Genomic DNA, 22471 nt, shown 5'->3' on the forward strand with positions numbered 1-22471 from the left:
CCAAGCTGACACTCTTGGATCTGAAGCATTCTGTCCTTAGGCTTCTCTAAGACAATTTCCTTTCTGATGAAATAAAAACTGAAAATGCTGGAAACACTTGACCTTTCATTGACCTGAAACGTTAATTCTGTTTCTCTCTCCACAGTGCTGCTTGACCTACTGAGCGTTTCTATCATTTTCTCTTTATATTTCAGATTTCCAGCAACCGCAGTATTTTGCTTTTGTTTTTGTTTAGCCTCGTGCGGAGCATAAACACCAATTGGGCCGAATGGCCTATTTCTGTGCTGTACATTCTATGTTTTCCTTCATGATGAAGTTTTGTTTGGATGCCATTTGGAAACTTATTGAGCTTAATCTTGTTATTCTATGTATGAAAAATCCTAACCTTGATTTTGTCACTTTTATTTTATGGACAATAGGTACAGAATTAAAACTGATCCAGACCATCTCCTTTAATTGTAAAAATGTTTCATGGGTATGTTTGCACTTTTTTAGTTCTAGCGGGGAAATGTGCCTTGCAAATGCGAATTATATACCTTTGAAGCATAGATCTGTGTTTTATACAAAAGGACAAGGGACCCGTGTTTGGTCAAACCTAAGTTCCATCCATGTACCATTGAAAGGACCGCTAAGATCCTGACGGTACTTTCGGTGGAAATTTGGTGGAAAGATGGGGAAAAAAAACGCCCGGCGGAAAAAATGGGCGTTACATGCCCATTCTGGACGGCAGCGGGCAGTACGTCAGATTCTGGGCAGCAAACGTGATCCTCAGCAAAGTAACGCCGAGGATAGAGTCAGGCCCAGGGAGGGGGGAGCGGGAAAAAAAATGTTCAACAAATGAAAAACAAACTATTACAAATCCTTCAGAGGACCCTATCCAACAAAAGCACTGCAAAAAAAATGAAGAAAACTAGTTCACTAACCTTTTCCTGCAGGTCTTCATACTTACCGTTCAGGTAAGACCTGCCTCTACGCGGTGGTCTTTTCTGCTGCTGGAGCGGAGAACCGCCCGGACCAATCTCGAGAGGGAGCGGCGGGAGGGCTTTTGGCGGCATTGCACACAGGCGCATGCCAGCGGACGGTCCCCAGCAGTCTTCTCTCCCTGCCGGCGTGAGGGCCTCACCAAACTCGCTCGGAGGGAAGAGCACCAAAAAAACAGGGAGATCGGCGAGTGGCGGTAAGTTCACCAAATTTGGGCCCTTTCCGAATGGTGGAAATGCACAGCGGATCAGTCATCATTTGAAATTTAAAAAGGTTAAAGTTCAGGGATGGAGGGATACTTAAGCCTAAAGTTATTAATATGCCATTCTCTTTCAGATACTGACTGACCATTTCGAGCACTTTCTCTGTTCGTTTTATAGTGCACTGCCTCCACTTTTGTAGTTTGACACACGTTACATATGGAACCATTTCTGCAGCGTTCCATTTCATGGGACACTGCTATCAGTACTGGGATAGGGAGGAGCTGTACCACTGGGAAGGTCTGCACCTGAGCCGGAATGGCACCAATGTCTGAGCGGAAAGGATAAATAGGGTTGTAGATAAGACTTTAAATGGAAGGAGGGGTCTAGTAAAAATAGCAGTAGCCTGAAGATAAAAGAAATAAGAGATGAAAGTAAAGATCAGAACAATAAAAGGAATAAGGATAACATAAAAGGTCAGGGATCAGATAAAGTTATAGAACCTAAGTATAAAATAATTGTTAAAAATAAAGCGAGAGGAACGATGAATAAAAATTATTTAAATTGCCTGTACAGCAATGTGCACAGCATCTGAAACAAATCTGGGGGAACTGGAGGTAATAATCTGTGGAGAAGAACTAGATGTAGTAAGGATAACTGAAAAATGGCTGCATAAAGAGCAAGATTAGCAGCTAAATATTGCAGTATTTAGAAAGGATTGGAGGAAGGGGATGGGGTAGCTGTATTAAACAGACATAACAGAATGGCAGTAGAAGAAAAGGAAATACCTAACATTAAGATGTAATCAGAATCCATATGGATTGAGATCAAGGATAAGAAGGTATTGATCATGCTAATAGGTGTCTACAGCAGACCACCTAATAGTGAAAGGGAAGTCGAGGGAGGAATATGTAGGGAAATCCATAAAATGAGTAAAAGACAGAATATTATGGGAGATTTCAACTTCACCCAAATAAAATGGCCAAAGTGAATGGAGTTTTTACAGTGAAAACAAGACTCCATTCTTACCAGAACAGAAGAAGCCCAATAAGAGAGGAATCACTGCTGGATCTAGTAACTGGAAATGAACCAGAGAAGATAACAGAAGTAAGCGTACATAAGAACATAAGAAATAGGAGCAGGAGTAGGCCATATGGCACTTCAAGCCTGCTCCGCCATTTAATATGATCATGGCTGATCCGATCATGGACTCAGGTCCATTTCCCTACCCCTTATCCCCTTTTCGTTTAAGAAACTGTTTATTTCTGTCTTAAATTTATTCAATGTCCCAGCTTCCACAGCTCTCTGAGGCAGCGAATTCCACAGATTTACAACCTGCTGAGAGAAGAAATTTCTCCTCATCTCAGTTTTAAATGGGCGGCCCTTATTCTAAGTATGCCCTCTAGTTCTAGTCTCCCCTATCAGTGAAACATCCTCTCTGCATCTACCTTGTCAAGCCCCCTCATAATCTTATACGTTGAAGATCACCTCTCATTCTTCTGAATTCCAATGAGTAGAGGCCCAACCTTCTCAACTTTTCCTCATAAGTCAACCCCCTCATCTCCGGAATCTACCCCGTGAACCTTCTCTGAACTGCCTCCAAAGCAAGCACAGGTTGAGCGTCCGAAATCCGGAGTTCCAAAATTCAGAATGTTCTGGAATCCGGACATGGGCCGATCCGTGGTGGGGTCATCTGGAAACCGGGAAATGTTCCGAAATCCGGACCCCCCCCCGCCTCAGCAGCCCGACTTCGCCCGCCCCGACCTCGCCCTGGCTCTCGGCGGCCTGACCTCGCCCCGGCCCTACCTCACTCCGGCCCTCGGCGGCCCGACCTCGCCCTGGCTCTCGGCGGTCTGACCTCGCCCCAGCCCTACCTCACTCCGGCCCTCGGCGGCCCGAACTCGCCCCGGCCCCAGCTCCCCCCCTTTTCCCCCCCGGCCCCAGCACCCTCCTCTTCCCGGCCCCTGCTCCCCCCCTTCACCCTTACCTCGGCTGCCTGACCCCACCTACCTCGATCCAGGCAAAGACGTTCCAAAATCTGGAAATATCCGGAACGGCCTCGGTCCCGAGGTTTCCGGATTTCTGACACTCAACCTGTATATCCTTTAGTAAACATGGAAACCAAAACTGCACGCAGTATTCCAGGTGTGGCCTCACCAATACCCTGTATAACTGTAGCAAGACTTCCCTGCTTTTATACTCCATCCCCTTTGCAATAAAGGCCCAAGATTCCATTGGCCTTCCTGATCACTTGCTGTACCTGCAAACTATCCTTTTGTGTTTCATACACAAGTACCCCCAGGTCCCGCTGTACTGCAGCACTTTGAAATCTTTCTCCATTTAAATAATAACTTGCTCTTTGATTTTTTTTCTGCCAAAGTGCATGACCTCACACTTTTCAACGTAATACTCCATCTGCCAAATTTTTTCCCACTCACTTAGCCTGTCTATGTCCTTTTGCAGATTTTTTGTGTCCTCCTCACACATTGCTTTTCTCCCCATCTTTGTATCATCAGCAAACTTGGCTACATTACACTCGGTCCCTTCTTCCAAGTCGGTAAAATAGATTGTAAATAGTTGGGGTCCCAGCACTGATCCCTGCGGCATCCTGCTAGTTATTGGTTGCCAACCAGAGAATGAACCATTTATCCTGACTCTCTGTTTTCTGTTAGTCAGCGTAGGGTGCATCTAAGCAAAGCAATCACAACATAATAAGGTTTAAGATAATGATTGAGAGATATAAGTAAGCCAAATACCAAAGTAATGGACTGCAAAAAAATTAATTATGAGATGCAGATGGAACTAAAGTTGGTAAACTGGAAAAAATATTGACAAAGAGACAAACCAGCATTGGGAAATATTTTTAAAAATGATAAGAGTTCAGGAGAAATATAGTCCTTGAAAAAATAAGAACAAACTAGCCAGTAATGAAACACCATGGATGAATAAAGGGATATGGGTGAAATTGATTCTAAAGGAAAAAAACTAAGTACATGGACAATGAAGGAGAGAATGACGAAAGGGAATACGAAGACCTCAGGAAACAAAGTCAACAAAGCAATTAGGAAGGCAACGATGAATTACAAAATTAAATTATCAATTAATATAATGAGAAACAGGAAAGCATTCAATAGATACATAAATAACAAAAGGAAAGTTAAAATAGGGATAGTGTGACTAAAGGAGGCACAAGATAAACTCACAGGTAATGACAGTGAGATGGCAGAAATAATGAATATTTACTTTGGCTTGGTATTTATCAGGGAGACTAACATTAGAAGAGGCCAAAAAGGATATCAAAACATTTAAGATATAAAAGGAGATTATTGATAAACTAGCCAAAATTAGAGAGAAAATTAGGTTGTTATCTTTGAAAATTCCATAGATTCTAGAACGGTCCCCGCAGAATGGAAGCTAGCGAATGTAACCTCGTTATACAAGAAAGGAGGGAGAGAGAAAACGTGAAACTACAGATCAGTTAGCCTGACATCAGAAATAGGGAAAATGCTAGAATCTATTAATAAGGACGTGGTAACAGGGCACTTAGAAAATAATAATAGGATTGGGCAGAGTCAACACAGATTTATGAAAGGGAAATCATGTTTGACAAATCTGTTAAGAGTTTTTGTGGTTGTAACTAGTAGAAAAGGGAAGGGGGAACCAGTAGATGTGGAGTATTTGGATTTTCAGAAGGCATTCGATAAGGTGGGAGCCGGAGAATTGGAGGAGCGGGCAGTTTAAAAAGAGCGGGAGCCAGAGAGGAGCGGACAGTTTAAAAAGAGCGAGAGCCGGAGAGTCAGTGGAGCAGTTTAAAAAGAGCGGGAGCCAGAGGAGCGGAGCAGGTCGGAGCGGAACAGGACGGGAGCAGCAAGGCCCATAAAAGGAGGCCCAGCATTCGGAGGAGGCCAGCTGGTGCAGGGGCAGGGGCAGAAGGTAAACAAAGAAGTAAAAAGAAATCGAAGTGTGACGTCACAGCCAAGTAAGTGATTGGCTGGTGGATTGGTGAGTATTTAATCTTTTTCTTTTTCTTTTCTGATCAGGAAGAAACCTTTGGCATTGTTAACAATTAGGTTAATTTAAGCGTTAAGCCATGACAGGAGAGTCCAGAACCGTGTCATGCTCCTCCTCTGCTATGTGGGAAGCCCTGACAACTACGTGCGCAGGAAGTGTATCCAGCTGCAGCTCCTGGCAGACCGCATTGCGGCACTGGAGCTACGCATGGATTCACTCTGGAGCATCCGCGACGTTGAGGATGTCATGAATAGCACGTTTAGTGAGTTGGTCATACCGCAGGTAAAGATTACACAGCCAGATAGGGAATGGGTGACCATCAGGCAGAGCAGTGGAAGGAAGGTAGTGCAGGGGTCCCCTCCAGTCATCTCCCTCCAAAACAGATACACCACCTTGGGTACTGTTGGGGGAGATGGCTCATCAGGGGAAGGCAGCAGCAGCCAAGTCCATGGCACCAGGGATGGCTCTGCTGTACAGGAGGGCAGGAAAAAGAGTGGGAGAGCTATAGTGATAGGGGATTCTATTGTAAGGGGAATAGATAGGCGTTTCTGCGGCCACAAACGAGACTCCAGGATAGTATGTTGCCTCCCTGGTGCAAGGGTCAAGGATGTCTCAGAGCGGCTGCAGCACATTCTGGAGGGGGAGGGTGAACAGCCAACTGCCATGGTACATATAGGTAAAAAACGGGATGAGGTCCTACAAGATGAATTTAGGGAGCTAGGAGTTAAATTAAAAAGTAGAACTTCAAAGGTAGTAATCTCAGGATTGCTAGCTGTGCCACATGCTAGTCAGAGTAGGAATTGCAGGATAGCTCAGCTGAATACATGGTTTGAGGAATAGTGCAAGGGGGAGGGATTCAAATTCCTGGGACATTGGAACCAGTTCTGGGGGAGGTGGGACCAGTACAAACCGGACAGTCTGCACCTGGGCAGAACCGGAACCAATGTCCGAGGTGGAGTGTTTGCTAGTGCTATTGAGGAGGGTTTAAACTAAAATGGCAGGGGGATGGGAATCTATGCAGGGAGACAGAGGGAAGTAAAAAGGGGGCAGAAGCAAAAGGTAGGAAGGAGAAAAGCAAGAGTGGAGGGCAGAGAAATCAAGGGCAAAAATTAAAAAGGGCCACATTACAACATAATTCAAAACGGACAGAGTGTTAAAAAAACAAGCCTGAAGGCTCTGAGTCTCAATGCGAGGAGCATTCGTAATAAGGTGGATGAATTGACTGCGCAGATAGCAGTTAATGGATATGATGTAATTGGGATTACGGAGACATGGCTCCAAGGTAACCAAGGCTGGGAACTCAACATCCAGGGATATTCAATATTCTGGAAGGACAGACAGGAAGGAAAAGGAGGTGGGGTAGTGCTACTGGTTAAAGAGATTAACGCAATAGTAAGGAAGGACATTAGCGTGGATGATGTGGAATCTATGTGGGTAGAGCTGCGAAAGGGCAGAAAACGTTAGTGGGAGTTGTGTACAGACCACCAAACAGTAGTAGGGAGGTTGGGGATGGCATCAAACAGGAAATTAGGGACGCGTGCAATAAGGGTAGAGCAGTTATCATGAGTGACTTTAAGTTACATATTGATTGGGCTAACCAAACTGGTAGCAATGCTGTGGAGGAGGATTTCCTGGAGTGTATAAGGGATGGTTTTCTAGACCACTATGTCGAGGAACCAACTAGAGAGCAGGCCATTCCGAGACTGGGTCTTGTGTAACGAGAGAGGATTAATTAGCATACTGATCGTGCGTGGCCCTTTGGGTAAGAGTGACCATAATATGGTAGAATTTTTCATTAAGATGGAGAGTGACACAGTTAATTCAGAGACTAAGGTCTTGAACTTAAAGGAAACTTCGACGGTATGAGACGTGAATTGGCTAGGATAGACTAGAGAATGATACTTAAAGGATTGATGGTGGATAGGCAATGGCAAACATTTAAATATCGCATGGATGAACTACAACAATTGTACATCCCTGTGTGGTGTAAGAATAAAAAAGGGAAGGTGGCTCAACCGTGGCTAACAAGGGAAATTAGGGAAAGTGTTAAATCCAAGGAAGAGTCATATAAATTGGCCAGAAAAAGCAGCAAACCTGAGGACTGGGAGAAAGTTAGAATTCAGCAGAGGAGTACTAAGAGTTTAATTAGGAGGGGGAAAATAGAGTATGAGAGTAAGCTTGCAGGGAACATAAAAACTGATTGCAAAAGCTTCTATATTTATGTGAAGAGAAAAAGATTAGTGAAGACAAATGTAGGTCCCTTGCAGTCAGAATTCGGGGAATTCATAATGGAGAACAAGGAAATGGCAGACCAATTGAACAAATACTTTGGTTCTGTCTTCACGAAGGAAGACACGAATAACATCCCGAAAATACTAGGGACCGAGGGTCTAGCGAGAAGGGGGAACTGAGGGAAATCCTTATTAGTCAGGAAATGGTGTTAGGGAAATTGAAGGGACTGAAGGCTGATAAAACCCCAGGGCCTGATAGTCTGCATCCCAGAGTACTTAAGGAAGTGGCCCTAGAAATAGTGGATGCATTGGTGGTCAATTTCCAACATTCTATAGACTCTGGATCAGTTCCTATGGATTGGACGGTAGCTAATGTAACCCCATTTTTTAAAAAAGGAGGGAGAGAGAAAACAGGGAATTATAGACCAGTTAGCCTGACATCGGTGGTGGGGAAAATGCTGGAATCAATTATTAAAGATGTAATAGCAGCGCATTTGGAAAGCAGTGACAGGATCGGTCCAAGTCAGCATGGATTTATGAAAGGGAAATCATGCTTGACAAATCTTCTAGAGCTTTTTGAGGATGTAACTAGTAGAGTGGACAAGGGAGAACCAGTGGATGTGGTGTATTTGGTACCTTTCAAAAGGCTTTTGACAAGGTCCCACACGAGATCAGTGTGCAAAATTAAGGGACATGGTATTGGGGGTAATGTATTGACGTGGATAGGGAATTGGTTGGCAGACAGGAAGCAAAGAGTGGGAATAAGCGGGTCCTTTTCAGAATGGCAGGCAGTGACTAGTAGGGTGCCGCAGGGTTCAGTACTGGGACCCCAGCTATTTACAATATACATTAATGATTTGGACGAAGAAATTTAATGTAATATCTCCAAGTTTGCAGATGACACTAAGCTGGGTGGCAGTGCGAGCAGCGAGGAGGATGCTAGGAGGCTGCAGGGGGATTTGGACAGGTTAGGTGAATGGGCAAATGCATGGCAGATGCAGTATAATGTGGATAAGTGTGAGCAAAAACTTTGGTGGCAAAAACGGGAAGGCAGATTATTATCTGAATAGTGACAGATTATTAAAAGGGGAGGTGCAACGAGACCTGGGTGTCATGGTACATCAGTCATTGAAGGTAGGCATGCAGGTACAGCAGGCAGTAACGAAAGCAAATGGCATGCTGGCCTTCATAGCGAGGGGATTTGAGTATCGGAGTAGGGAGGTCTTACTGCAGCTGTACAGGACCTTGGTGAGACCACACCTTGAGTTTTGGTCTCCTAATCTGAGGAAGGACATATTTGCTATTGAGGGAGTTCAGCGAAGGTTCACCAGACTGATTCCCCAGATGGCAGGACTGACATATGAAGAAAGACTGAATCGACTAGGCTTATATTCACTAGAATTTAGAAGAATGAGAGGGGATCTCATAGAAACATATAAAATTCTGATGGGATTGGACAGGTTAGATGCATGAAGAATGTTCCCGATGTTGGGGAAGTCCAGAACCCAGGTCACAGTCTAAGGATATCGGGTAAGTCATTTAGGACCGAGATGAGGAGAAACTTCTTCACTCAGAGAATTGTGAACCTGTGGAATTCTCTACCACAGAAGTCCAGTTCGTTAGATATATTCAAAAGGGAGTTAGATGTGGCGCTTAAGGCTAAAGGGATCAAGGGGTATGGAGAGAAAGCAGGAATGGGGTACTGAAGTTGCATGATCAGCCATGATCATATTGAATGGTGGTGCAGGCTCGAAGGGCCAAATGGCCTACTCCTGCATCTACTTTCTATGTTTCTATGTGCCATACAAGAGGTTATTAAACAAAATTAGGGCTCATGTGATTGGGGGTAATATACTAGCATGGATTGAGGATTGGTTAATGGACAGAAAACAGAGAGTAGGAATAAACAGGTCATTTTCAGGTTGGCAGGCTGTAACTAGTGAGGTGCGGCAAGGATCGGCGCTTGGGACCCAGCTATTGACAATCTATATCAAAGAGGATCAAATGTGTCCTGAATGTAAATAAAGGCAATTACAAAGGTATGAAGGCAGAATTGGCTAAAGTGGTCTGGGAAAATAGATTAAGGGGTAAGATGTTAGAAAAGCAGTGGCAAACATTTAAGGAGATATTTCACAACTCTCAGCAAAAATGTATTCCAGTGAGAAAGAAAGACTCTAAGAGAAGTATGAACCATCCGTGGCTAACTAAGGAACTAAAGGATTGTATCAAATTGAAAACAAAGGCATACAATGTTGCAAAGAATAGTGGAAGGCCAGCGTATTGGGAAATTTTTAGAAAGCAGCAAAGGACGACTAAAAAATAATAAAGAGAGAGAAGAGAGTTTATCAGAGTAAACTAGCAATAAATATAAAAACAGATAGTAAGAGCTTCTACAGGTATATAAAAAGGAAGGGAGTAACTAAAGTAAACGTTGATCTCTTAGAGGATGAGACTGGCGAATTAATAATGGGAAACATTGAAATGACAGAAACTTTGAACAAATATTTTGTATCGGTCTTCACGGTAGAAGTCACTAAAAGCATCCCAATAATTGGTAATCAAGCAGCTATTGGGAGGGGGCAACTTAAAGCAATCACTATCACTAGAGAAAAATTACTAGGCAAACTAATGGAACTAAAGGTGGACACTTCCCCTGGTCCTGATGGCTTGGATCCTAGGGTCTTAAAAGAAGTGGCGACAGAGATAGTGGATGCATTGGTTGTGATCTACCAAAATTCCCTGGATTCTAGAGCGGTCCCATCGGATTGGAAAACTGCAAATGTAACGCCCCTATTTAAGAAAAGAGGGCGACAGAAAGCAGGAAACTATAGACCAGTTAGCCTAACATTTATCATTGGAAAAATGCTGGAGTCCATTATTAAGGAAGTAGCAGCAGGACATTTCGAAAATCATAACACAGTCAAGCAGAGTCAGCATGGTTTTATGAAAGGGAAATCATATTTGACAAATCTGCTGAAGTTCTTTGAGGATGTAACGAGCAGGGTGGATAAAGGAGAACCAGTGGATGTGGTGTATTTGGATTTCCAGAAGGCATTCAATAAGGTGCCACATAAAAGGTTACTGCACAAGATACGAGCTCATGGGGTTGGGGGTAATACACTAACATGGATAGAGGATTGGCTAATCTACAGAAAACAGAGAGTCGGGATAAATGGGTCATTTTCAGGTTGGCAAACTGTAACTAGTGGGGTACCACAGGGATCAGTGCTGGGGCCTCAAATATTTACAACCTATATTAATGACTTGGATGAAGGGACCGAGTGTAATGTAGCCAAATTTGCTGATGATACAAAGATAGATGTGAAAGCAAGTTGTCAGGAAGACGTAAAGAATCTGCAAAGAGATATAGATGGGTTAAATGAGTGGCCAAAAATTTGCCAGATGAAGTATAATGTAGGAAAATGTGAGTTTATCCACTTTGGTAGGAAAAATAAAAAAGCAAATTATTATTTAAATGAGGCGAGATTACAAAATGCGACGCTACAGAGGAATCTGGGGGTCCTTGTACATGAAACAGAAAAAATTAGCATGCAGGTGCAGAAGGTAATTAGGAAGGCAAATGGAATGTTGGCCTTTATTGCAAGGAGGATGGAGTATAAAAGTAGGGAAGTCCTACTACAACTGTACAGGATATTGGTGAAACCACACTTGGAGTACTGCATACTGTTGGGTCTCCTTATTTAAGGAGGGATATACTTGCATTGGAGACAGTTTAGAAAAGTTCACTAGGTTTATTTCTGAGATGAAGGGGTTGTCTTATGAAGAAAGGTTGAGCTGGTTGGGTCTGTACTCATTGGAGTTTAGAAGAATGAGAGGTGATCTTATCAAAAAGTATGAGATTCTGAGGGGGCTTGTCAGGGTAGATGCAGAGAGGATGTTTCCCCTCGTGGAGGATCTAGAACTAGGGGCATAGTTTCAGAATATGGGTTCGCCCATTTAAAACGGAAATGAGGAGGAAATCCTCCTCTCAGAGGGTCGTGAATCTTTGGAATTCTCTACCCCAGAGAGCTGTGGAAGCTGAGTTATTGAATATATTTCAGGTGGAGATAGACATATTTTTGAAAGATAAGGGAGTCAAGAGTTATGGGAAACAGGCAGGGAAGTGGAGTTGAGGCCAAGATCAGATCAGCCATGATCTTATTGAATGGCGGAGCAGGCTCGAGGAGCCAAATGGCCTACCCCTGCTCCTATTTCTTATGTTCTTCTGTTATGTAATATATCCAAGTTTGCTGATGATACAAAGCTAGGTGGGAATGTAAGTTGTGAGGTGGATGCAAAGAGACTTCAAGGGGATATAGGCAGGCTAAGTGAGTGGGCAAGAACATTGCAAATGGAATATAATGTGGAGAAATGTGAAGTTATCCACTTTGGTAGGGAAAATAGAAGAGCAGAGTATTTTTTAAATGACGAGAGACTGGGATGTGTTGGTGTTCAGAGAACTGATTCCCGGGATGACGGGACTGACATATGAGGAGAGACTGGATCAACTGGGCCTTTATACACTGGAGTTTAGAAGGATGAGAGGGGATCTCATAGAAACTTAGAAGATTAAGACGGGACTGGACAGGTTAGATGCGGGAAGAATGTTCCCGATGATGGGGAAGTCCAGGGGACACAGTATTAGAATAAGGAGTAGGCCATTTAGGACTGAGATGAGGAAAAACTTCTTCACTCAGAGAGTTATTAACCTGTGGAATTCCCTACCGCAGAGAATTGTTGATGCCAGTTCATTGGATATATTCAAGAGGGAGTTAGATATGGCCCTTACGGCTAAAGGGATCAAGGGGTATGGAGAGAAAGCAGGAAAGAGGTACTGAGGGAATGATCAGTCATGATCTTATTGAATGGTGGTGCAGGCTCGAAGGGCCGAATGGCCTACTCCTGCACCTATTTTCTATGTTTCTATGTTTCTAACCTGGATGTCCTTGTACATGAATCACTGAAAGTTAACATGCAGGTACAGCAAGCAATTAAGAAAGCAAATGGTATGTTAGCCTTTATTACAAGAGGATTTGAGTATAACAGTCAAGACGTCTACTGCAATTTTATAGTGCCCTGGTGAGACCGCACCTGGACTTTTGTGTACAGTTTTAGCCTCCTTACCTAAGGAAGGATATACTTGTCATTGAGGGAGTGCAACGGAGGTTCACCAGATTGATTCCTGGGATGGGGGGGATTGTTCTATGAGGAGAGATTGAGTAGACTAGGCCTATATTCTCTAGAGTTTAGAAGAATGAGAGGTGATCTCATTGAAACATAGAAATTTCTTAGGGCTTGACAGGATAGATGCAGGGAGGATGCTTCCTCTGGTTGAGGAGTCTAGAACCAAGAGTCACAGTCTCAGAATAAGGAGTCAGCCATTTAGGACTGAGATGAGGAGAAACTTCTTCACTCAGAGGGTAGTGAATTTCTGGAATTCTGTACCCCAGAGGGCTGTAGAGGCTCAGTCTGTGAGTATATTCAAGACAGAGATCGCTAGACTTTGGGATATTGAGATATTAAGGGATATGGGGATAGTGCAGGAAAGTGGAGTTGAAGTAGATCAGCCATGATCTGATTGAATGGCGGAGCAGGCACGAGGGCCGAATGGCCTACTCCTGCTCCTAATTCTTATGTTCTTATGTTCTTATAAAACCCCGAGTCCAGCTAGATTACATCCATGCATACTAAAAGAAATGAGGGAAAAGATAGCACAGGCACTATTACATATACATATATATATATATGTGTGTGTGTGTAAATTCAATAAAAAAGGAAAAGGTGATAGAGGCCTAGCGAACAGCTAATGTCTAGGGAGGCAGAATAAATCCAGGGAACTATAGATCAATTAGCTTATTGTCAGTGGTAGGAAACATATTGGAAACTTTACTAAAAGATGCAATAGAAAAATATCTAGAAACCAAAAATATAATAAAGAATAGTCAGCACGGATTTCAAAAGGGAAGGTTACGTTTGACCAAACTTATTGAATTCTTTGAAGAAGTATAGAAAGAGTAATCATGGGTAATGCAGTAGATGTGATATACATGGACTTTCAAAAGGCCTTCAATTTAGGTACCGCATATTAGACTCATGACTAAGGTTAGAATACGTGGAGTCAGGGAACAAGTAGCAGAATGAATAGCAAAATGGTTACGAAATAGAAAACTTCTTTCGACTCCTCCTCGGTCTCTAAATTGTCAGACTGCTTGTCCGACATCCACTTCTGGGTGAGCAGAAATCTTCTCCAATTGAATATTGGGAAGACCAAAGCCATTGTTTTCGGTCCCCGACACAAACTTCGCTCCCGAGCCACAAATTCCATCCCTCTCTCCAACTTCTGTCTGAGGCTGAACCAGACTGTTCACAACCTTGGTGTCATATTTGACCCTGAAATGAGCTTTTGACCTCATATCCACAGCATAACTAAGACTGCCTATTTCCACCTCCATATCATCGCCCATCTCTGCTGAAGCTCTCATCCATATCTTTGTTACCTCTAGACTTGACTATTCCAATGCACTCTGGGCTGGCCTCCCACATTCTACCCTCCGTAAAGGAAATAAAGGATGGAATCAAATTGAAAGCAAAGGCATACAATGTTGCAAAGATTAGTGGGAGGCCAGAGGATTGGGAAATTTTTAAAAAACAGCAAAGGACAACTAAAAAAATAATAAAGAGAGCGAAGATAGATTATGAGTAAACTAGCAAGAAATATAAAAACAGATAGTAAGAGCTTCTACAGGTATATAAAAAGGAAGAGAGTAGCTAAAGTAAACATTGGTCCCTTAAAGGATGAGACTGGAGAATTAATAATGGGAAACCTGGAAATGGCAGAGACTTTGAACAAATATTTTGTATCGGTCTTCACAGTAGAAGACACTAAAAACATCCCAATAATAGATAATCAAGGGGCTATAGGGAGGGGGGAATTAAAAACAAGCACTATCACTAAAGAAAAAGTACTCGGTAAAATGATGGGACTAAAGGAGGACAAGTCCCCTGAACCTGATGGCATGCATCCTAGGGTCTTAAAGGAAATGGCTGCAAAAATACTGGATGCATTGTGGCAATCTACCAAAATTCCCTGGATTGTGGAGAGGTAACAGTGGATTGGAAAACCGCATATGTAACGCCCCTATTTAAAAAAGGAGGGAGACAGAAAGCAGGAAACTATAGTCCAGTTAGCCTAACATCTGTCGTTGGGAAAATGCTGGAGCCCATTATTAAGGAAGCCGTAGCAGGACATTTGGAAAAGCATGATACAGTCCAGCAGAGTCAGCATGGTTTTATGAAAGGGAAATCATGTTAAACAAATTTGCTGGAGTTGAGGTTGTAACGAGCAGGGTGGATAAGGGGGAACCAGTGGATGTGGTGTATTTAGATTTCCAGAAGGCATTCGATAAGATGCCACATAAAAGGTTACTGCACAAGATAAGAGCTTACGGGGTTGGGGGTGATATATTAGCATGGATAGAGGATTGGCTAGCTAACAGAAAACAGAGAGTCGGGATAAATGGGTCATTTTCCGGTTGGCAAACGGTAACTAGCGGGGTGCTGGGTCCTCAACTTATTACAATCTATATTAATGACTTGGATGAAGGGACCGAATGTAATGTAGCTCGCTCCCAGTGTCACTGCCAGTGTTATTCTATATACATATGTAGAGAGTATATGGAGAGAGTTTACAAAATGCTGCAGTACAGAGAAAGCTGGGGGGATCCTTGTGCATGAAACACAAAAAGTTAATAAGCAGGTACAGCAAGTAATCAGGAAGGCAAATGGATGTTGGCCTTTATTGCAAGGGGGATGGAGTATAAAAGCAGAGAACGCCTGCTACAACTGTACAGGGTATTGGTGAGGCCACACTTGGAGTACTGCGTGCAGTTTTTGTCTCCTTATTTAAGGAGGGATATACTTGCATTGGAGGCAGTTCAAAGAAGGTTCACTAGGTTGATTCCTGAGATGAAGGGTTTGACTTATGAAGCAAGGCTGAGCAGATTGGGCCTATACTCATTGGAGTTTAGAAGAATGAGAGGTGATCCTATTGAAACATATAATATACTGAGGGGGCTTGACAGGGTAAATACAGAGAGAATGTTTCTATTCGTGGGGGAATCTAGAACTAGGGACATAGTTGAAGAATAAGGTGTCCCCCATTTAGAACTGAGATGAGGAGGAATTTCTTCTCTCAGAGTGTCATAAATCCGTGGAATTCTCTGCCCCAGAAAGCTGTGGAGGCTGGATCATTGAATATATTTAAGGTGAAGATGGACAGATTTTTGAACGATAAAGGAGTGAAGGGTTATGGGGAGCGGGCAGGGAGTGAAGGGTTTTGGGGAGCGGCAGGGAAGTGGAGCTGAGCCCAAGATCAGATCAGCCATGATCTTATTAAATGGCAGAGCAGGCTCGAGGGGCCAAATGGCATACTCCTGCTCTTATTTCTTATGTTCTTCTGTTCTTAAACTAGAGGTGATCCAAAACTCTGCTGCTTGCATCCTAACTCTCACCGTCCCGCTCACCCATCACCCCTGACCTACATTGACTCCCAGTTAAGCAACGCTTCGATTTCAAAATTTGCATCCTTGTTTTCAAATCCCTCCATGGCCTCCCCCCTCTGTAATCTCCTCCAGCACATCCCCTCCCCCCCCCACCCCCCGCCCCCAGATGTCTGCGCTCCTCTAATTCCGCCCTCTTGAGCATCCCTGATTATAATCGTTCAACCATTGGTGGCCGTGCCTTCTGTTGCCTCGGCCCCTACATCAAAAAACCTCTCCGCCTCTCTACCTCTCTTTCCTCCTTTAAGACTCTCCTTAAAATCTACCTCTTTGATCAAGCTTTTGGTCATTTGCCCTAATTTCTTCTTATGTGACTCGATGTCAAATTAAAAAAAAATCTTTTAATACTCCTGTGAAGCACCTTAAGATGTTTCACTACGTTAAAGGCACTATATAAATACAAACTGTTGTTATTAAACATAGTTACTCAGATCGGAGGAAGGTGGGATAACGCTCCTGTGAAGCGCCTTGAGACTTTTCGCTCTGTTAAAGGTGCTATATAAATGCAAGTTGTTGTTGGTGAAGTGGTGATCCACAGGGACTGGTGCTGGGCCCACTTACAGAAATGATTTTGGGCTGAGGACTTGGAAGTACAATATCAAAGTTTGTAGATGACACCAAATTTGGGGGCATAGTTAATGCTCAGGAAGACTGCAACAAAATACAAGAAGACATTAACGAACTAGCAGAATAGGCAAATCAATTTCAATATAGATACGTGTGAGGTGGTGTATTTTGGTAGGAGGAATAAGAAGGCCACCTATTCTTTGGAAAATAAGTTTAAATGGGGCAGAGGCACAAAGGAATCTAGGGATACAGATACACAAATCATGAAAAGTAGTAACACAAGCCATAAAAGGTGAAAACAAAGCACTTCTAGAGGGATTTATTTCTAGAGAAATAGAATTCGAAAATACAGAAGTTATGTTAAACTTATATGGAACCTTGGTTAGACCACAATTAAAGTACCGTGCAAAGTTCTGGTCTCCATATTACAAAAGTGCAAAAAAGATTTACAATGATGATACCAGAACTGAGAAAGTACAACTACCAAGAAAGACTGAACAGGCTGGGGCTCTTTTCTCTTGAAAAGAGAAGAATGAGGGGTGAATATGAGTTCAATAGTGGAGATGTAGAGAAGATGGTTCCACTTGTGGGGAAGTCCAAAACTAGGGCCCATGAATATAAGATAGTCACTAGTAAATCCAATAGGAAAGTCAGGAGAATCTTTTTTACCTGGAGAGTAGTTAGAATGTGGAACTCACTAGCACAAGTAGTTTAGGCGAACAGCATAGACGTATTTAATGGGAAGCTAGATAAACACGTGAAGGAGAAAGGAATAGAAAGTTATGTTGAAGGGTTGGATGAAGATGGGTGGGAGGAGGCCTGTGTGGAGTATAAACACTGTCGGCCTGTTTCTGTGTTGTAAAGTTACTCAGCAACAAGTTCTTAGCACAACGGAGCTACATACAAACTGTAAACTTGTGATTCCTGGTCTGCCCACAAAAGTTTGTCGCCATCCTCCGCCTGCTCCACGACGACATGCAGGCCGTGATCCTGATCAATGGATCCACCACAGACCCAATCCACATCCAGACCGGGGTCAAGCAGGACTGCGTCATCATGCTAACCTTCTTCTCAATCTTCCTCGCTGCAATGCTCCACCTCACATTCAACAAGCTCCCCGCTGGAGTGGAACTAAACTACAGAACCTTCGTCGTCTCCAGGCCAGATCCAAGACCGTCCCAACCTCTGCCGTCGAACTACAGTACGCGGACAAACATAGAAACAAAGAAAATAGGTGCAGGAGTAGGCCATTCGGCCCTTCGAGCCTGCACCACCATTCAATGATCATGGCTGATCATTCCCTCAGTACCCCTTTCCAGCTTTCTCTCCATACCCCTTGATCCCCTTAGCCATAAGGGCCATATCTAACTCCCTCTTGAATATATCCAATGAACTGGCATCAACAACGCTCGCATCTGCGCACATTCAGAGACGGAACTCCAAGTCATAGTCAACATCTTCACTGAGGCGTACGAAAGCATGGGCCTTTCACGAAACATCCGTAAGACAAAGGTCCTCCACCAGCCTGACCCCACCACAGTCATCAAGATCCACGACGGGGCCCTTGACAACGTGGACCACTTTCCATACCTTGGGAGCCTCTTATAAACAAGGGCAGACATCGAATTCGAAATTCAACACCGCTTCCAGTGCGCCAGCGCAGCCTTCGGCCGCCTGAGGAAGAGAGTGTTCGAAGACCAGGCCCTCAAATCTGGCACCAAGCTTTTGGTCTACAGGGCTGTAGTGATACCCGCCCTCCTGTATGGCTCAGAGACATGGACCATATACAGTAGACAACTCAAATCGCTGGAGAAATACCACCAACGATGTCTCTGCATGATCCTGCAAAATCCCCTGGGAGGACAGACGCACCAATGTTAGCGTCCTCGATCAGGCCAACATCCCCAGCATAGAAGCACTGACCACACTCCACCAGCTCCGCTGAGCAGGCCACAAACGACTCCCAAAGCAAGCGCTCTACTCGGAACTCCTACACGGCAAGCGAGCCCCAGGTGGGCAGAGGAAACATTACAAGGACACCCTCGAAGCCTCCTTGATTAAAATACAACATCCCCACCGACACCTGGGAGTCCCTGGCCAAAGATCGCCCTAAGTGGAGGAAGTGCATCTGGGAGGGCGCTGAGCACCTCGAGTCTCATCGCCGAGAGCATGCAGAAAACATGCGCAGGCAGCGGAAGGAGCGTACGGCAAACCAGACCCCCCACCCACATTTCCTCCAACGACTGTCTGTCCCACCTGTGACAGAGACTGTAATTCCCGTATCGGACTGTTCAGCCACCTGAGAACTCACTTTTAGAGTGGAAGCAAGTCTTCCTCGACTTTGAGAGACTGCCTATGATGATGACAACAAAATGGTGAAAATGTTCAGCAAATGGCACATTCCCCACTCCATACCCAGGTGTTTGTTGTTTTCTCACCAATCCCAGATTTCACAAATGCAGGAGCTGATTTCAAGCGTTCAGTACAATTACAGAGTGCTGGATGGAGGAAGTGCCTGGTTCATTGTAAAACACAAGTGTTATTATTGACCATTAATGCACGGAAGAACCCGAGGGGTTGTGATTACCTCACTCATGGCTGCATCGATGGACTCTCTTCCACAACCCAAAAAAAGGAAAGATCGTATAAGTATTTTCAAAACGCACACCCAAAAAGTTCGCCCCCCACCTATTTTGTCCACTGCGATGCATTGTAGATGCTGCCTGTTACCGGGGAAACGGGTGACGTAACATACAATGCGGCTGATGAGCGACGTTGCCGTTGCTGTGGTAAGGGTGTTCCGCACTCGCGCCCGTCCCGCCTTAAACGTTCACATCACACAGGTATTGTAGAAGGTCAGGCAGTGACACTGGAACAGGGAATAACACTGGGAACAACACAGGCAGTGACACTGGGAATAACACGGGGACTGGGAATAACACCGGGAATAGTACAGGCAGTGACACTGGGACTGGGAATAACAACAGGACTGGGAACAACACCGGGAATAGTACAGGCAGTGACACTGGAACTGGGAATAACACTGGGACTGGGAATAACAACAGGACTGGGAATAGCACAGGCGGTGACACTGGGACTGGGAATAACAACAGGACTGGGAATAACACCGGGAATAGTACAGTCAGTGACACTGGAACTGGGAATAACACTGGGACTGGGAATAACAACGGGACTGGAAATAACAGGATTGGTAATAGCACAGGCAGTGACACTGGGACTGGGAATAACAACAGGACTGGGAATAGCACAGGCAGTGACACTGGGACTGGGAATAATACTGGGACTGGGAATAACACCGGGAATAGTACAGGCAGTGACACTAAAACAGGAAATAACACTGGGAACAAAACAGGCAGTGACACTGGGAATAACACTGGGACTGGGAATAACAACAGGACTGGGAATAGCACAGGCAGTGACACTGGGACTGGGAATAACACTGGGAATAATACAGGCAGTGACACTGGGACTGGGAATAACAACAGGACTGGGAATAGCACAGACAGTGACACTGGGACTGGGAATAACAGGACTGGGAATAGCACAGGCAGTGACACTGGGACTGGGAATAACACTAGGACTGGGAATAACAACAGGACTGGGAATAGCACAGGCAGTGACACTGTGACTGGGAATAACAGGACCTGGGAATAATAACAGGACTGGGAATAACACAGGCAGTGACACCGGGACTGAGACTAATACTTGGATTGGGAATAAGAATAACACTAGGAGCAGGAATAACACAGGGACTGGGAATAACACTGAGATGGGGAATAACACTGGGACTGGGAATAACAACAGGACTGGGAATAACAATGGGACTGGGAATAACAGGACTGGGAATAACACTGGATGTGAGAATAACACTGGGAATAACAGACAAGGAATAAAAATAACACTAGGAGTGGGAATAACACAGGAACTGGGAATAACACTGGGACTGGGAATAATACTGGGAATGGGAATAACACAGGGACTGGAAATAATACTGGGACTAGGAATAACACTGAGAATAATACTTGGACTGGGAATAACACTGGGACTGTGAATAACACTGAGACTGGGAATAACACAGGGATTGGGAATAACACAGAGAATAACACAGGGACTGGGAAAAACGCTGGGAATAACACAGAGACAAGGAATAACACTAGAATTGGGAATAAAAATAACACTAGGAGTGGGAATAACACAGGGACTGGGAATAACACTGGGACTGGGAATAATACTGGGAGTGGGAATAACACATGGAATAGGAATAACACTGGGAATAATACTGGAACTGGGAATAATGCTGGGACTGGGAATAATACTAGGAATAATGCTAGGACTGGGACTAACACAGGGAGTGGGTATAACACTGGGAGTGGAAATAACACTGGGACTGTGAATAACACAGGTAGTGACACAGAGAGGGAATAACATAGGACTAGGAATATCACAGTATGCGACACTCGGAAGAGGAAACAACTGGGACTAGGAATAAAACTGGGACTGGGATTAACACAGGCAGTGGGAAAGACACTGGGTCTATCACAGGCAGTGGGAATAACATTGGGGCTGGGAATATCACAGTCAATGGAGATATCACAGGCAGTGAATATGGGAATGCTCATATCACAGGCAGTGGGAATAACACAGGCAGATACAATGGGACTGGTAATATGAATATCACAGGCAGTGACACTGGGTATGAGAATAACATTGGGAATGTGAATATCACATGCAGTGCAAATGGGAATCACACTGGGAATGGGAATATAGCACATAGTTACATTTGTAATGGTTATAACACTGGGCAGTTACACTGCAGATGGGAATAAAAGGCAGTTACACACTTAAGTGTGAATAACACAGTTGCATTATGAATGGATATAACCCTGGAATTGAGAATACAATAGGCATTTACAGTGGGAATGAGAATAACAGGCAATTACACACTGGAAATGTGAATATCATAAGCAGTCACATTGGGAATAAGAATAACTCGGGCTTTTGCACACTGGGAATAAGAATAACAGACACACACACAGAATGGGAATAACACAATCATAATGGGAATGGGAATAACAGGCGATCATGCATTGGGAATTAGAATAACAGGCAAAGACATTGGGAATGAGAATAACAAGTACACACACTCTGGGAGTTCAGAGTAGAGCGCTTGCTTTGGGAGTCTCATGTCTAGCAATGCGGACAATGTGGCCTGCCCAGTGGAGCTGATCAAATGTGGTCAGTGCTTCAATGCTGAGGATGTTGGCCTAGTCGAGGATGCTAACGTTGGTGCGTCTGTCCTCCCAGGGGATTTGTAGGATCTTGCGGAGACATCGGTGGTATTTCTCCAGCGACTTGAGGTGTCTACTGTCCATGTCTCTGAGCCATACAGGAGGGCGGGTATTACTACAGCCCTGTTGACCATGAGCTTGGTGGCAGATTTGAGGGCCTGGTCTTCAAACACTCTTTTCCTCAGGTGGCTGAAGGCTGCACTGGCGCACTGGAGGCGGTGTTGAATCTCGTCATCAATTTCTGCTCTTGTTGATAAGAGGCTTCCGAGGTATGGGAAATGGTCCACGTTGTCCAGGGCCGTGCCATGGATCGTGCTTTGCTGGGCAAACCACATTGTCCGCATGCCAGATACGAGACTCCCAAAGCAAACACTCTACTTGGAACTCCTTCATGAGAAACGAGCCAAAGGTGGGCAGAGGAAACGTTACAAGGACACCCTCAAAGTCTCCCTGATAAAGTGCGACATCCCCACTGACACCTGGGAGTCCCTGGCCAAAGACCGCCCTGAGTGGAGGAAGTGCATCCGGGAAGGCGCTGAGCATCTCGAGTCTCATCGCCGAGAGCATGCAGAAATCAAGCACAGACAGCAGAAAGAGTGTGCAGCAAATCTGTC

General features: G+C 44.3%; 1 protein-coding gene across 2 annotated transcripts in view; it reads right to left on the reverse strand.

Moving 5' to 3' along the window:
- The window catches only part of LOC139275706 (coiled-coil domain-containing protein 8 homolog), a 55498-nt gene extending 36298 nt beyond the window's left edge, over window positions 1-19200 (reverse strand). For both annotated transcript variants that reach the window (XM_070892883.1, XM_070892884.1), the window contains exon 1: window positions 19136-19200. In XM_070892883.1, the coding sequence (XP_070748984.1) occupies window positions 19136-19144 (9 nt within the window). In that variant the 5' untranslated portion in view covers window positions 19145-19200. The remainder of the gene's footprint in view (window positions 1-19135) is intronic.
- Window positions 19201-22471: the final 3271 nt, after the last annotated feature.

The sequence above is a fragment of the Pristiophorus japonicus genome, chromosome 11, assembly GCF_044704955.1.
Source record: "Pristiophorus japonicus isolate sPriJap1 chromosome 11, sPriJap1.hap1, whole genome shotgun sequence".
Taxonomy (NCBI): domain Eukaryota; kingdom Metazoa; phylum Chordata; class Chondrichthyes; family Pristiophoridae; genus Pristiophorus; species Pristiophorus japonicus.